The sequence below is a fragment of the Cryptotermes secundus genome, unplaced genomic scaffold (genome assembly GCF_002891405.2).
Source record: "Cryptotermes secundus unplaced genomic scaffold, Csec_1.0 scaffold1530, whole genome shotgun sequence".
Taxonomy (NCBI): domain Eukaryota; kingdom Metazoa; phylum Arthropoda; class Insecta; order Blattodea; family Kalotermitidae; genus Cryptotermes; species Cryptotermes secundus.
The window spans coordinates 94011-110329 of record NW_019723941.1 but is presented as its reverse complement, the minus strand read 5'-3'; the positions used below and the strand labels follow the sequence as shown (position 1 = coordinate 110329).

The 16319-nt window shown below is 40.9% G+C and overlaps 1 protein-coding gene across 1 annotated transcript in view; it reads right to left on the bottom strand.

The window, feature by feature from the left end:
* Positions 1-6121: 6121 nt before the first annotated feature.
* Positions 6122-16319, bottom strand: part of LOC111862222 (BUD13 homolog) — a 16979-nt gene continuing 6781 nt past the window's right edge. Inside the window, exons 2-5 of the mRNA XM_023847433.2 lie at positions 12874-14377; positions 10060-10214; positions 8746-8924; positions 6122-6429 (exon numbers count right to left, since the gene is read on the bottom strand). Of these exons, the coding sequence (XP_023703201.1) occupies positions 6257-6429; positions 8746-8924; positions 10060-10214; positions 12874-14377 (2011 nt within the window). The 3' untranslated portion in view covers positions 6122-6256. The remainder of the gene's footprint in view (positions 6430-8745; positions 8925-10059; positions 10215-12873; positions 14378-16319) is intronic.

Here is a 16319-nt window from a genome sequence, read left to right as displayed (position 1 = left end):
TGTTATGTGAGTCGTGCTTGGACTTCCATGTCCTTGTGGATCTGGCGTCATGTCCCGGAGGTTTACTGAGGGAACAGATGAGAGGCTTCCATGACTTGCTGAGACAAAATCCCTCCTCTCTGTTCATACTGTCGGGAAGGAGTTCAATCTCAATGGCTTCCCTAATGATGCGACCCATATATCGGGTCTTGGTGGCAAGGATGGAGGTATTCTGAAGCTGAATGCAGTGTCCCAACTCGATGCTGTGTTCAGCCACAGCTGATTTTTCCAGATGTTCAAGACGGATGTGCCACTGATGCTCCTTCAACCTCGTGTCCACAGAACAGCCCTTCTGCCCAATGCAGACCTTGCCGCACTCGCAGGGGATTCTGTATACACCTGGTGTCATTAGTCCCAGGCTATCTTTGACCGGCTGGAGGAAACTAGATAATTCCTTTGGAGGCAGGCCCACTGATTTGATGTTGTACCGAGATTTGGTTGATGATATATAGTTTGGTAGATGTATTCCAACTATTTCTGAGGAACCTCTCCATCTTCATGATACAGAAATAACATTTCTGCCCTGAAGATGGAGGTAGCAGGTTCCTCTGAAACTTTGATACCTATCTGCCAAACTACTTTGTGTCACATGTCAAAGACTAAGATCTTAATTCTTTCCTAATACAATCATATTTGTTAAGAGATTTCTGACATGATACGTTTATTGTACGATTTCTGTTCTGTTGAATTATATCATGACAATTTACTTTGTTCACCTTGCAATGGGAGTACCCACCCCTCTCCTTACTACAAAAGTGAAAAAAAAAGTAGCTATCCCTGTAACAGGCCATGAAGGCCCATGGGGTTGTGAGACGTCGAGGCTCCCACATTATCTAGACAATCGGCTCAAAGATGGCGGTAAGGTTGTCAGCCTTACATGCCGGCCGCACTTTACTACCCAGGAAAATTATTTAATTAATTCCTGGTACTCATTTCTGTTAGAGACTGAGTAAACCCCAGGGCCTAGTGTGCCTGGTAGGATTAGGTCAATTGAAAAAAATCCAATGACCTCCCAGCATGTAGCATAGCCCCTCAACCAACTACGCTACTGCAATCATCTGGATATCTTGCAACCTACTGATTTGTCAGTTATCTGCAATTCTGGATTACATAAAATGGATCCTCATCATAATCATTTTGGCATTCAGTTGACAGATGAGGTAAGACAGCAGACTTTAGGTTGTCATGGCACTGAGTGTTTGCTGGGATGTGATACTACAATGTAGTTTGCACCCTAAGCACTTTCTTCTACACTGAAGAAAGAGGCAGCAGGTTCCTCCAAGGTGGTACTTATCTAAAAATCTACAAGGTTTGGAACTTTAATAGTGGCAACACTGCTGTAGAGACCCCATGCAAGAGAACCAAATAATGTCACTTGCACCACACGTTAGTTACATACCTACCTTACCTCAGAGCAAATGGACTCTCCCTTCCACATCACGTGCATGAGCAGTGACCAGAAGAACAGAGCTTCGTGTTAGCTGGTGGTCTAATGTAGTCTTGTCACGATGTTTTTGAAACAGGAACAACATTGTTGGATAAAGATTGAATGTGCCAGAGGCCATACAGCATGACAGTGTCATCAAGGTCTTCAAGAGGCTTGCAGGGAATCTGCATTGCCTTTCAGAACAGTGGCAAGTTGGGTAAAAGCTTTCAATGAGGGACACCAAAATGTGGCAGACATGCGTCGGCACAGATCGTCCCAGTGTCAGTGAAGAAGAAGTGTATGGTCTTTCCACGTTACTGGAGAGTGATCAACGCCATATGATTCGTGAACTGGCCCAAGAGACAGGATTAGCGCATACAACCGTGCTTCACATTCTGAAGGAACGCCTGAGCATGAGAAAAATTGCATCATGATGGGTTCCGCGTGATTTGACGGAAATGCAGAAATGGCAAGCTGTGGCTGATTTCTTCGATTGATGGGACTGGGAAGTGCTGTACCATCCACCATACTCCCCAGACTTAAGCCCTTGTGACTTCGACTTGATTCCTAAGATGAAGGAACAACTTCGTGGCATTCACTTCAGAACTGTTCCAGAGATTCTTCAGGAAGTAGACTATTCCATTGAAACTATCAACACAACAGGCACTTCCACATTGCTGGCAATGGGTTGTACACACTGCTGGTGACTACGCTGAAGGACAGTAGAACTTCGAAACATGCATCTATTTTGTATCTGTTGTAAATAAACAGTTGCCACTATTAAAGTTCCAACCCGCATACATGCCATCATATCTCAGAAGACTAATCAGAATTCCAACACTGTTTACTTTTATGGTTGAACTTGTTCATTTTCTAAATAAATACAGACATACAGATCTAACTTGTATATATACGAGTATACACAGCTCAACCAATCTGTATCACTTGTTATTCACCCATTAATCCCTGATGATGTAGAGAGAGACCATCTATAAACTATTGTACTGACAAGGCGAATTGCCCAAAAATTTGTCATTGACTAGTTCAGTAATGTAAACTTCTGATGAACCAGTGAGAATATATATTAAATATGGACACAGACCAGGCATTGATCTCCAGTACCACACCCATCATGATGAAACATACAAACATGCAGGTGGAGGGACATTACCTCAGCATAAGTAATTTTTTTTCATTTTATGCAGCATGGGCAGAATCCCTCAAAAGTATATGATTTTCATGTGCAAATATTTGTCATGTGACATGTTACTGTTTGTAGATGCACATTTTCTTGGAATATAATTCTCACCTTAAGATCTAAAAGTTTATGATGATGGTACACTGCTACAAGTATTTTGTTTTTGGACATTATTCACCATCCTGCCTGTTCTTCAAAACACAATGTTTCGGAGACTGGATGCTGTCCCCCTTCTCAGGTAAAACCTACTCATTTGGGTCCAATATACAGAGCTTGACGCTGATCATTCTGAGCCCTTATTTATTTGGATGATTATAGATGACCATGAAATTTATTTCTAATTAATTCTCGGTAATTTTAATTTCAAAAGTCTTATTTTTTGATATTACTGGAACTTTATTGTGATCTATAATATCGTATTTCATTGTCTGGGACATGCAATACAGTGTTTATGTTGAAACTTCTAGATTCTGGCAGGACCAAGGAGTCCAGAGTTCTGACATTTACGAGCAGTCATAAATTTAGCTCGGGTGCAGGGAACTGGACGCGCCTAAAAGGAAGGTCAATGAGAAGGACAGGTCAGAGCTTGTTACAGTTGCCTGTGAATGAGGGCCATTATGGTTGAGTTGCCTCATTCAAACTTCCTTAGGGAAGATGGGATAACATGTATATGTCCACACCATGGAGACTTCGAATTCTTTCGAATTCCCGGCGTGGGGTGTGCAAGCCATTCCACAAAGGAGACTTTCACCATATTCCGAAGTGAACGGACGTGACCCTTGCACGCTCAGAGACATAGCTTGCAGATATAACTTAAAGCATAAGAATACATTAAATTAACAGTGTGATTTGGAGAACAAAAAGGTGAATAAACGTCAATTGGATCAACTCCCAGAATACTGCTTTCTTCGGCATCGCTACCCTGAGACTCATGCAAACCGACCCAGCTAGTTTCCCGTACCTATACCGATCTTCCTTAGTTTGATCTGTGAGGACAACTTGCAGTGGCCATCATACACTGTCCTAAGGTAGAAACAGGTGTAGCAGGGATAGCACCATTCCGACTGAGCTGACATAAACAAAGGCTGGTTGGAAAAAAGCGGTGTTAAGCTAGTCCCTATCTCCAGACTTCTGGAGACCCTTGGCAGTTATCATTCCACCAATGTTCTATACTCATCTATCACCAGGGGCTGACACAATAGGCCCATTTGTGGCTGCAGTATGAAGAGACTCTGTCTCACCCCAATCTTAAACAAAGATGGAACTCTGTATCCCAGTGTATGCTATCAGAATGCTTTCAACTATATGTGCAGGGAGCAGACATTTTCAAAGCAAAAGTAAACATAGAAGTTCAGTGGGCATCAGAACCAGTCATTGCTGCCATCGAGAGAAATGGAGGTGTTATTACAACAGCTTATTATGATGTTCACAGTCTTTGGGCTGTAATCAATCCTAAAAATTTTTTCAATAAAGGTAAGTTGCAGTAATGAAATAAATTATTAGCAGATTATGCACCATATTCCTGTGACCATTATCTTATACATAAAGGCCAGTTAAGGTTTGTGCTCACAGTGGATATACCTCGTGTCTGACAGACAGCGTTAACATGTACTTTGTAGCTAAAAAAAGGCTTGAAGGAAGAGGGTGGGGAATGAAGTTATAAATGAAATGAGTACCCAAGAGAATACATCTGTCTATTCCCTAAAATGTCACAGCTTCATAATGGAATATCCAAAGATTTCTTACAAGAAAATGTTAATGTAGTCTGATCTTTGTGTTGGTGTGTGAATTTCCATGAATTTTTAACATGCATTATGCACTAGCTGCCACATATCAGCCAAAAGATTACTGCCTGATCAATACAATGTAACTTACTTTACTCCACAGAAGAGCTCTGAAAACCAGATAAGATGGTGCTCCGTTTCATGAATTGCATGATTTTCTATTTACATAGTAAGCCAATATGGGGCCAAAGTACCACACTCCAGCTAACTGTCTCCTATATTCCTCCTTTTGGAATACACATACATTCAATCAATGTTTAGTAGGCCCAGACAGCATTTGCCAATGCAACACAGCAGAACAGTATTACAAGCAATACGATGTGAACTAACTCCACAGAGCTGAGTCACTCTTGAGAAATTAACAGCTGCTCAGCTACTCATGGAACTTGAAGATTTATCACCATGTTCCCAACAGCCCATCACTGGACCATATCGTGAGCCAGCCAGATCCAGTCCACATCCTCACACAATTTCTTTCACACTGATTTTAGAATTATCCCCCATCTATGCCAAGACCCCCCAAAAGTGTCTTCACCTTGTCGTGGTGGTGGGGCTTGCATAACTCCGTGACCTGGAGACCTATGCCAGTTGTAGTCTAACTACCAGTAGGGTCACCAATGCCAGAAAGGTCACAGGGTAGGGTAGGGTCCAGACTAAGAGAGAGACCCTGGTCCTTCAGGTTGGGGGTTGGACATGAGGCTAAGAACCTCATCCTGTAAAAAGAATTTTGTTCAGAGAGGCACAGTTCAGATATCTGGGAACAGCGATAACAGATCGAAACCTGATTCAGGAGGAAATTAAGAGATGACTGAACTCTGGTAATGCTTGCTACCATTAAGTCCAGAACCTTTTGTCTTCTTGTCTGTTGTCCAAAAACATAAAAATTAGAATATACAAAACTATAATTTTGCCTGTGGTTCTGTATGGGTGTGAAACTTGGTCTCTGACATTAAGGGAGGAACATAGACTGAAGGTGTTTGACAACAGGGTGTTGAGGAGAATATTTGGACTGAAGAGAGATGAAGTGACAGGAGGTTGGAGAAAACTGCATAATGAGGAGCTTCATAACTTGTACTCTTCTCCAAGTATAATTAGAATGATCAAGTCAAGTAGGATGAGGTGGGCAGGTCATGTAGCACGAATGGGGGAGAAGAGGAATGCGTACAGGGTATTTGTGGGAAAGCCAGAAGAAAAGAGATCACCGGGAAGACCAAGGCGTAGGTGGGTGGACAATATTAGAATGGATTTTAAGAGATAGGATGGGATGGGATGGATTGGATAGATCTGGCTCAGGACAGGGACCAGTGGAGGGGTCTTGTGCACACAGTAGTGAACCTTTGGGTTCGATAACATGCTGGTAAATTCTTGAGTAGCTGCAGAATTGGCAGCTCCTCCAGAAGGGCTCAGCTCCATGAGTAAGTAAGTAAGCCTAATGACCAGCCTCGGGTCATCATGCGTGGATCCTTTCCTATGGCAGCACGCTTTGGTTGTGGAGACTGTCTGTAGAGGAGGCCAAGGCTCATGTCTGTAGCACCAAGTGGTATGTAGGTGGGTGGGTGGGCTTGTTGATTGGTAGGTAGGTATCTACCTTGCAAGAAGTCACTTCTCGTCATTCTCGCCTACTTCTGCACACATTTCTGATCTCTCCCATGTGTGCTACATGTTCCACCCATCTCATGTCTTTGATTTAATCATCCTAGTAAATGATATTTTACCATGAAATGTGCACCATCTACATTTTACATATAATAGTAATAACCTCAATGAAGAAGGCACTGAGTTTCCGATTTTGGGATATGTACATGAACATTACATATCTGATGTACTCCATTTATATGCTTCCTCCTCAACTGCTCTGCGTGAACTCTGTCGTTCAAACCACTGTCTTTCATAGCCATTGGAACGATCAACACCATCCCACCTGTGCCCAGGTGGAATACCAAATCGATTTGGCAGGAAGGTACCTTGGTACTTAAGTTTACCTGAAATGCAAGAAATACATATTGTGGCATACAGAGCCATTGCGAGGCAAAGACCGTGAAACAAACAAGTCAACAACCTTTGCTAGGCAGCAGATTGTTAATAACTAAGAACAGACAACCACTGGTAGGGAACAGCTTGGCAAATACACTCCCATGGCAACAAATATGGACGTAACAATAGAGGAGTTCTATTTTCTGCACTGTCCATGCTGATTAGTTAAGCTGACAGCTTAGTTGTGTAGTATTAACCAGTGAGCAAAGATCAGCGCAGAAGCTAAAGAACAGCCACTGTTAAAATCCATTACCGTGAGATGTCTAGCGAAGACACCGCAGGCTGGAGAAGACTTGGCGTGTAGTGATTCATAAAGTGTGGAAATCAATATTAGTGTTACAGTTACTTGTAGTTATGACCTATAAGTGGTCAATAAATCCATTCATCCAATCCAAACCCCATCTATAGTCACCCCTAAATCATGACAATAGTACAAAGTTGCCTTCTAATTTTAAGTCATCTCAAGTTTCCAGTGATATACTGTTATCCCATTAACACACACTGCAGACAGAGGCAACAGGTTTCTCTGTACATTAATAACCATTTCTCAAACTACATGATACCATAATCCAGAAGACCATATTCTTAATGGTTACTACTGTGGAAACCTTAACACAGTGAGAGCAAATATCTGCATGACATGTAGAGGAGAGCAATGCAGGGCTCCTAGCAACAGACTGTGAAGGGCACACAACAGGAACAGTACATCCTCAAGGGATCAAGACCTGAGGTGTGAAGTATGGTGTCACAGTGATCTCCAATAGTATAATAATCAAACAAAGTTTTTCGAAATTCAGCGAAACAGTTCAAGAGCTAAAATAAGGAAACGTGCACACACACAGACACATACGCAGGCATTATGATGTAAAATGCCTATTTTATTTCCTTAAGAAGAGAAAAAGTATGCTACACAGGTGAGTCAAATGAAAACCTTAAATATTTTTTGAATATTATTTATTGTGCACAAGTGGTACAAATCTGTATCACTTTTCAACATAATCTCCCCCACCCTCAATGCAAGTCCTCCAGGGCTTACAAAGTGCATGAATTCCTTTAGAAAAAAATTCTTTAGGTTGTCCGCGCATCCGCTCATGCACCCCGTGGCGTACCTCTTCATCAGAACGGAACGTCTTTCCTCCCATTGCTTCTTTGAGCGGTCCAAACATATGCAAATCACTTGGGGCAAGGTCTGGTGAGTATGCCAGATGAGGAAGACACTCAAAATGCAGGTCATTGATTGTCGCAACTGTTGTACGGACAGTATGGGGCCTTGCATTGTCATGTTGCAAAAGGATACCTGTGGGCAGCAATCCACGTTGCTTTGATTTGATTGCAGGCCAAAGATGATTTTTTAGGAGATCTGAGTATGATGCACTGGTGACAGTGGTCCCTCTAGGCATGTAGTGCTCCAAGATGATGCCTTTTTCATCCCAAAAGAGTCAGCATAACCTTCCCTGCTGATGACTGTGTTCAAAAATTCTTCGGTTTTGGAGATGAGGAATGGCGCCATTCCTTGCTCACTCTCTTTGTTTCAGGTTGGTGGAAGTGAACCCAGGTTTCGTCCCCAGTAACGATTCTTGCAAGGAAGTCATCACCTTCTCGTTCAAAGCCCCGCAGAAGTTCTTCACAAGCATCAATATGTTGGTTTTCAATTCAGGAGTCAGCTGCTGTGGCACCCATTTTGCAGACACTTTGTGAAACTGGAGCACATCGTGCACAGTGTGGTGTGCTGAACCATGACTAATGTTTAAACTTGCTGCAATTACACTCAATGTCACTCAGCGGTTTTCCCTCACTATGGCTTCAACTGCTGCAGTGTTCTCTGGAGTCACAACTCGATGTGCCTGACCTGGACGAGGAGCATCTTCCACTGAAGTCACACCATTTGCAAACTTCCTACTCCATTCGTACACTTGCTGCTGTGACAGACATGCATCACCATACTGAAACTTCATTCTTCGATAAATTTCAGTACATTTCACACCTTCACTATACAAAAACCGAATAACAGAACGCTGTTCTTCCCTGGTGCAAGTCTCAAGTGGGGCAGCCATCTTATACTGGTGCTGTGACGGTGTTTGTGCATCTGGACTATGCTGCAACCTACAGGCCATTCTGCATGCTGTTTGTAGCACGCTTACCAACTTACAGGATAATGGCGCGAAATTTCGATTTTTATTACAAATTTAAGGTTTTCATTTGACTCACCCTCGTACGAATTATACTAAACTTAAAACTAAGGAAAAATGAGAGCACTTCCTCACTTTTTGTTTTTTCTTCTGTCTTTTTGCTACGTATATATTCCAACATGGGATCCCCTTCACGTTCCTGGTTACGCAGATGTTGCTCCAAGTCTTTGTCGTCTGCATATCGAGCTAATGGCTTTGATATCTCGTGTAGGGCCTGCTGCAAATTTTCTTTCTGCTCCTCTACCTGTTTCAACCTAAAACATTTAATTTAATTATTGTTTAATGTATTAAGAAGTGAAACAGGCACACGTTATTCAACAAAGGGGGACAAAAGAGAGACTCAGCACTAATCCCAAACACCATGGTGACCACACCTGGTTACACAGACATTCCACAAACTCAAACTGTACTATCTCCACCACCTGCTACGGTTCCTCTTGGATCCTCTTATGAAATCCCATAAGATACTGAAATACAAGCTCTCATCTCCTAGGGCCACTGAACAAACCGAGCACTATCATTCAACCAGATGTCCAGATTTTACTCAACCATATTTATTCTTTCTGGAAATAGATCTACTGCTGCACATACACCTTGGCAAGAAAAGTGGTAGACAGTTCAAGATGGCAGTTACCATACCAAAGCAATGGCCACAGACAACTCTGCATGAACACAGGGGCTGCAAGAGCAAATAGGTTGGTGCCCAGTTTGCTTAGCAGTTCCAGGAAATGAGATCTTGTGTTTTGGAACATACGTTACTCTGTGAAAGGTTTCATCAGGAACGTTCCTGGGAGATGTTGACAATACACTTCAAGAGTATGGAACATCTAGGATGCAATTGGTATGATGTCGGGGATCAATGATGGATCTTCCTCTCCATTCTTCTTTGCTGAATAAAATGTGTGCCTTTCTCACACTTTAATGGATTATGCAACATGCTGAAATACACTGCACACTAACTGGCACTGTGTGAATAGTACATATAACATAATGAAGACTGTAGTAATGCTGCCACTTAAGTGTGTGTGTGTGTGTGTGTGTGTGTGTGTGGGTGGGTGGGCTAACTAATACGGGTTTTACAGTGAGTCATGCAATCCTTGCCAAAACTTTGACATCCCCCAAAACTGAACTTTTGGCTCCATCCCAGTTACTTTCTGTCCATGGAATCAATTCACAGTCAGCACCCCATCTAGAACTCTGACAGGAAAAGAAGCTTTCTACCAGCATAAGAGTATACGTCTTCACAGGCTGGAGTGAGGGGTCTGAACTTGTGTCAGGTTTAGTATGATCGCCATTATAACAGCAGATTTCAGCTTTCATTTTAATATCATGAAGATACTACGAAGTCCACAGTGAACTGTAGCAATTGGCTTGACTATGTATACATACCCTTTACCCCATTTTGCATATTTCTCTTTACGTTGTGCCATTTTTTCATCTTGTTCTTGCTTCTGTTTCGCTTCTTCCTCCAAGTTCCGACACTTGCCAGTTGTACGATCTCGCACCACAACCACAGCTCCTTTCCCTGATATTTCATCACCCATCTATAAATGACAGAGACACATTGCAAGAGTTTGAAACAAAGCAATAAGCCAGAAACAAACAGAAATGATCACCTCAAATCTCAATTTACAGGTAGTCAGCAGAATGGCGTCTTCCTAAATTAATACAGAAATGCAAGAGACTCCAGTTGTTTTATTCATTTATAATACATTTAATGATTCTTCTATAGACTATATGCAGAGATGTACCAGTAAGGAAAAAGCAGAGGGTATACCATACAGGAAAGTAAAGCTTCAACAGGTGATCCTCAACCTTTTTTAAGAGGAAATAACATTATTATAATATTATGGCATGAGAAAATGTATGAGTTACTTTGAAGTTTCTTGAAAATTTAATTTGAATTATATTTTAGTAATGTATACAAAATAATTTAAAATAATAAGTACAGTACTGCATATTTTGTCACATCAAAACAAAGGCACTATTAGACTGCTTACATTAAACCTCTTCTTAGAATAGTATGAACTAAAGAATAAAATTTGAACTTCCCAGAAAATTCTCCTGGATTTCAGGAAGAAAAGAATCTTTTGGGAAAACAACATACTTAAGCAATCCAATTAGCCAACCCAGTTTGGACATATCTCCTATCTGGATACCCCTCATCAGCAATGAGGTTTCTAACTCACAGAGAAGATCAGTATGGCGTGACAGATTCTTCATGCGTTTCCATAAGGTTCCAGTCTCAAGTGTTTAAGTTACTCCACAGATGGCACTAGTGATAGATATTACATGTCTTCACAACTGTTTCCCATTTCTTCACATTGGTGCTCATGCACTTGGATTTTGTCAGCTATGTTTCTAACACAAATTTCTACCTCCTTTTCTATCCTAGTTCCACGCATGTGCATGCTATATCACAATTGTTATTTTATGGTTTCTTGTTATTTCCCACTGAACTAGCCTAGTCTTATATGTTGAAATAGCTGGGTAAATGTAGCAGCAGTTGTCCAGGGGTTGAGATAAGCTCTTTCGAAAGGGCCCAAGTGAATAGGTGTCTTCCTTTCTCACCTGAAGATTGAAACAGATCCAGTTTCTGAAACATCATGTCCTCTATTACCTAGAATTCTGGATGAAGGAAAAAGTCCAAAAACCCAGTAATTCTGTATATCAATGCTTGCCATACAACATACTTACAAACTTTAGCAAATAATGAGAAAGAACCTAAGAAGCCAGTCATATATAGGTTGAACCACTTGGCACATTATCACCTCAAATAACTCCTTTATTACCCACTGCATCAGGAAAAGACTCAGACAAAGTCTGCATGGTTTCAATGCTGTCACACTGTGTATGAAAGTGATTATCTGTATTTTGCATTTTTTATGAGATATTAAGGTTGACTTCATTATTTGAAATAGAACATGATTATCTTTCAAACCAATAATACTTGTAGGGCAGATAAATATAAATCCTGTGGGCATAAATTTAGTACCATTCTGATGAACCATTCATGCAATACTGCAACTGAAAATACAAGACCAACTGTGCTGCAGACTAACTTTTCCAATCTGGCAAAGCAGTGGGCATAGTGGTTCATGCTCATAAAGTTTGAGTTGCAGTACCACACAAATGGTTCGCTGGAATGGTACCCAATTTATGTTCATTGGATTTGTATTGACTTGCTCTACAATTCTGTGGAAGTGAAAAAATCATTTTATTTAAAAAAAAACGAAAGCTGACCATGATATCTTGTAAAAAGTGATAATAAAAATTATCTGCTTCACACATTATGTGTAACAACTGAAGCCACAAAAATTTTATCTGAAGCATTTCCTGATCTGATGGTCAATAAAGAAGCGATCTGAGGTGATAATGCTATGTGGTTCTCCAGACTTGGGTATAACCACTGTACAGTGAAAACGTGTCACTATCATGTGAGCCATGCATACGTTCATGCTTATTTTTGCATGGCTCAGAAAGTTCCCCTTTATGACCAGCATCCTCTCCTTCATCCCTCCCCCCACCTGAAGCAACCATGCTATGACTCATTGACTGTTATCCCATTATTCCATGTGTCACGTGATTTCCCTATCTCCATGATTTGGAAAGGATGACCTCCAAATGAGGACCAATAAGAGCAGTCTTTTGCTTGCCATCTGTCGACATGAGAGACTGATAATGCTCCCCATCAGTTGGTACAAGAAAATAAATCTGCCACTACTTCATCTTGCATGCAAGGCTGATATTATAACGTGGATCCAAAATAATAAACTCTGAACTGATCCAAGATTAACAGGAAATGAATGCCTGCTAATTGAGAGGATTATACAGACCACAATCTATTTATACTGTGGGCAGGAAAATGGTTCTGCTGTGCTGTGAAATTCTCCGCAGAACTTTTATGAAACTCAAGGCACCAAATCTGTATGCCTAGAATTCGAGCATTACATTATTATGTAAGAGCATGGAAATATATAGACTTAAAGCCTTAGATGCAGAGCAACAGTTTCTAAAAGTGAACAACTGCATAAACATGGCCAAGTTAGGCAGAAACATGTACCAACTGATATGATTTTAATGTTATTTTAAATTAAAGAGAAACTGTAAACAGTTTTAAGTTGCATTAAAGATGAAGATGAATGAGTGATACATCTGTTCAACAGAATGCTCAAATATAATACATATTACAATAATACTAACCAGAGCAAACAAATCATCTTCTCTGCGTTTGAAGTCTGATATCTCTTGTCTAAGCTCTCCAGCAACTTGTAAACCAGCTTTTTTGCCATCCAATGTCTTCTCCATTTTCCCTTTCATTTTATCCCGTCTGTCTTGATGTACATTTTTATTTTCGACTTTCCCTCTTCCTTCAGAATCACTTTTCTTTGGAGAATTCCTTGACCTTTTAGAAATCCTCTGTGGTGAGTTATCAGAGAAACTGTTCTCGGAATGTGCACGGCCTCCTGATTTTCTTGGAGGTGAATCAGGCAAGCTCTGATGCCTGCCTTTACTGACTGGTGACTCACTTCTATTATGGTGTCTTGAGGGTGAAACAGATTCCATTACAAGTGAACAATCTTTATTTTGTTTGTTGGACTCTTTGAAGCCTCCCTGTTTTGATCTTACTGGAAGTGATCCATGCTGTTCATATTTACGAGCTGTACCATGATGACTAGAATCGCTGTTCCTTGATGTTTTGAGGGATGATGATGCTCTTGAACTATCTTTTCTTGACTGCAAAGATGGTGAACCATAATGTCTTGGAATCTTCCTAGGAGGTGACGTATCTGAATCACTGCGCCTTCTTTGATCTCTGTTTGTCTTACCGCCATGTTTCCTTGAATTTCTCAGATGCGTCTCATCATACCCTTCTGACTTTCTCGATTTTCTTGGTGGTGATGAATCAGAATGGTATTTATTTTTTCTTGGAGATGATATGCCATGTTTTGTGCTTCTCTGTGTTGATGTGGGTTTTCCTGCTTCATGTTTACCTTTTCTAGCAGGAGATAAGTTACTGTCATGCTTACTTTTCCTAACAGGTGACAAATCCATATCACAGTTACTCCTCCTGACTGCAGACAAACTTGTGTCACCTTTGCTTCTCCTGACTGGTGACAGGTCCCTTTTACTTTTTTCTTTTCTAAGTGGAGACACTTCTGAATCGCTACTCTTAGGAGAGAATGCTGGACCATTTTTATGCTTCCATGGAGGTGAGGAATCAGAATCATTTTCTTTCCTGTTTTTTCCCTTCATCTGTAACTTTCTTGGAGGGGAAATATCTGACTCGCTACGTATCCTTGATTTCCTAGGGGGTGATGCATCTGAGTCACCTTGACATTTCCTCATAGGCGAAGACTCTGAATCAGGATGTTTGTTGGATGCCTTTTTACTTTCTTTAGCAGAATCACATCTTCTCTGTGGAGATAAGTCTGACTTTCCATGATTTCTCAATGATCCTGTAACTACTTGCTTGTCTACATTTCCTACAGCAGTTACTTTAATATCTTCTGCTCCATTTTCATCAGACATTATTCTCCATTTCCTGGTTCCACGAAATTCCTCAAGTGTCCGCATATACTCCGGGCGTTCATCAATAATCCCCGCAATCTGTGGTGCATCTTCTGATAGATGGTACAAATCTAATTCACCTTCATCAAGTGGTCGCATATTCTTTAAATCTATGTCATCATCCACTACACGAAACCTTCAAGAAAAAATATGTTCTTTTAGAAATGATGCCCTTCATATATACACAAATTTCTTTTTAATGGTATACCAATACATTTTTTAAATATCATGATATGTGCACATAAGAGTCTGTTGCTCTCAAATGTAGCAGGCATGGATTACCAACAAAATAGTGGTGCTGGAGAAGTTCCAAAGATGGCTGGCAGATAGAAATATTAACATTATATTGCTATAAATTACAGAAGTAAAGACATATAAGAAGGTTTCGTATCAATGTAAAGTAATTATGACCTAATGAACTATTTTTGTACCATATGACAGCCCTAAATCACTGAAACACATGAATTGGTGGAATCTGTTGTAAACTATTTAACTTCATGGAGCTGAGCCCTTCTTGAGAAGCCGCCAGTTCTGTAGCTATTCACGAACTTCTCAGCAATCTACGGAAACTGCAAGTTCAATACCGTGTTCATAAGAGCCTTCCACTGGTCCCTATCCTGAGCCAGATTAATACAGTCCATACTGCCCCATCTTATCTCTCTAAGATCCATTTTAATATTACTCACCCACTGTTTTGGTGTTCCTAGTGGTCTCCTTCCTTCTGGCTTTCCTACAAATGTCCTAGATGCAGGGCTTGAGGTGGGGCGGGATGCGGCGGGATGGCATCCCGGTTCTTTTCTAAATGGCTTAAAAGCATCCCGTTAATTCTTTGGCAGTAAATGCAATGTACAATACCTTTTTTGTTGTTGTTGTTATTATCTGTTTCATGGCTATACAGGCTACTCCCCTGCATCGTCTAACTAATTTTTGCTTTCGTGTGGTACTGTTTGAAGCACCCGAGAATGCACAGTCCCACATCACATTTCTCACACTTCGTCTGAACACGTTTCCTCTTTCCACATGCAGAACAAACACGGCATTTCATTCTCATGGCACAAGAGGTCGGCCAGTGATGTCGATTGGCCTCCTCTAGACGAAATATTGTGGATGACAGAGCAGGAGGTCGACCTAATGGGCGTTGTGGTTGGGAGCGACACATTACAGCATGTTCCAGCATGTTGCGCATAAGGGTAAGACGAAAGTCCCTATGTGACAGTTTCGCACCGCAGGATGATAGCAGGATGATAGCAGGATGATAGCAGGATGAAACTGTTCAGAATCGTCAGATCCAGTAAATGGAAGATGCTTGTTTGGCAGCAATAAGGGTTTTTCAAAGAAAGTAGGGGGCAGGCAATTTTCCTTTGGATCAACTTCCGCCAAATACCCTGAATAAGCTGAGAAACTTATGAAGATAGAAATATATAGGCTTATGGCCAGCACACTTTTATGGCATGGGGTTTCTGCTAACAAGCCCAAGTGTTACAAACAGGAAAGATTTTATACTGCAGAACTGTTGTGTGTAGGAGCGGAAAAATTTTATACTGCAGAACTGCTGTGTGAAGAATTTTTTAGTTAATTCCACTCATTTATCATAAAAATTGTATTAGATAGAGCAATTCCAAATACAACGCTCAAGCGCTCTAAGTGGAACTGGCATTTAAATGTAGAGCAGAAACGTGGATTTCAACCCCTGCAAGCAGCGGGCATTTAAATAAACCCCGGTCAGCTAGCTTTACCTGCGTTTCAAAACTCCGGTGGTTAAAGGTTAAGGAAAGATTCATTTTCGTTTCTTAAGACCGATAATAAATTATACAATGTTGGAAACAGTTTGCCCTTCTCTTGCCTTGCATCCCAATGCGGAGGTGGCCTGTCTCCAACAAAAGAGTTGTTTACAACAAAATTTTACGTTTTTCTATTGTTGATGTCACGTCTGAATTCTTAGTTATTTTACTGAAAATGAAAACACAATATCTTGGCAGAAAATGAGGTACACATTTCCTACTCCCTCCTACTTCATTGGACAGAAATAAATTTGGTGTTGAAATAGCATAGTCGGCAAACTACAAATACAGTTATGA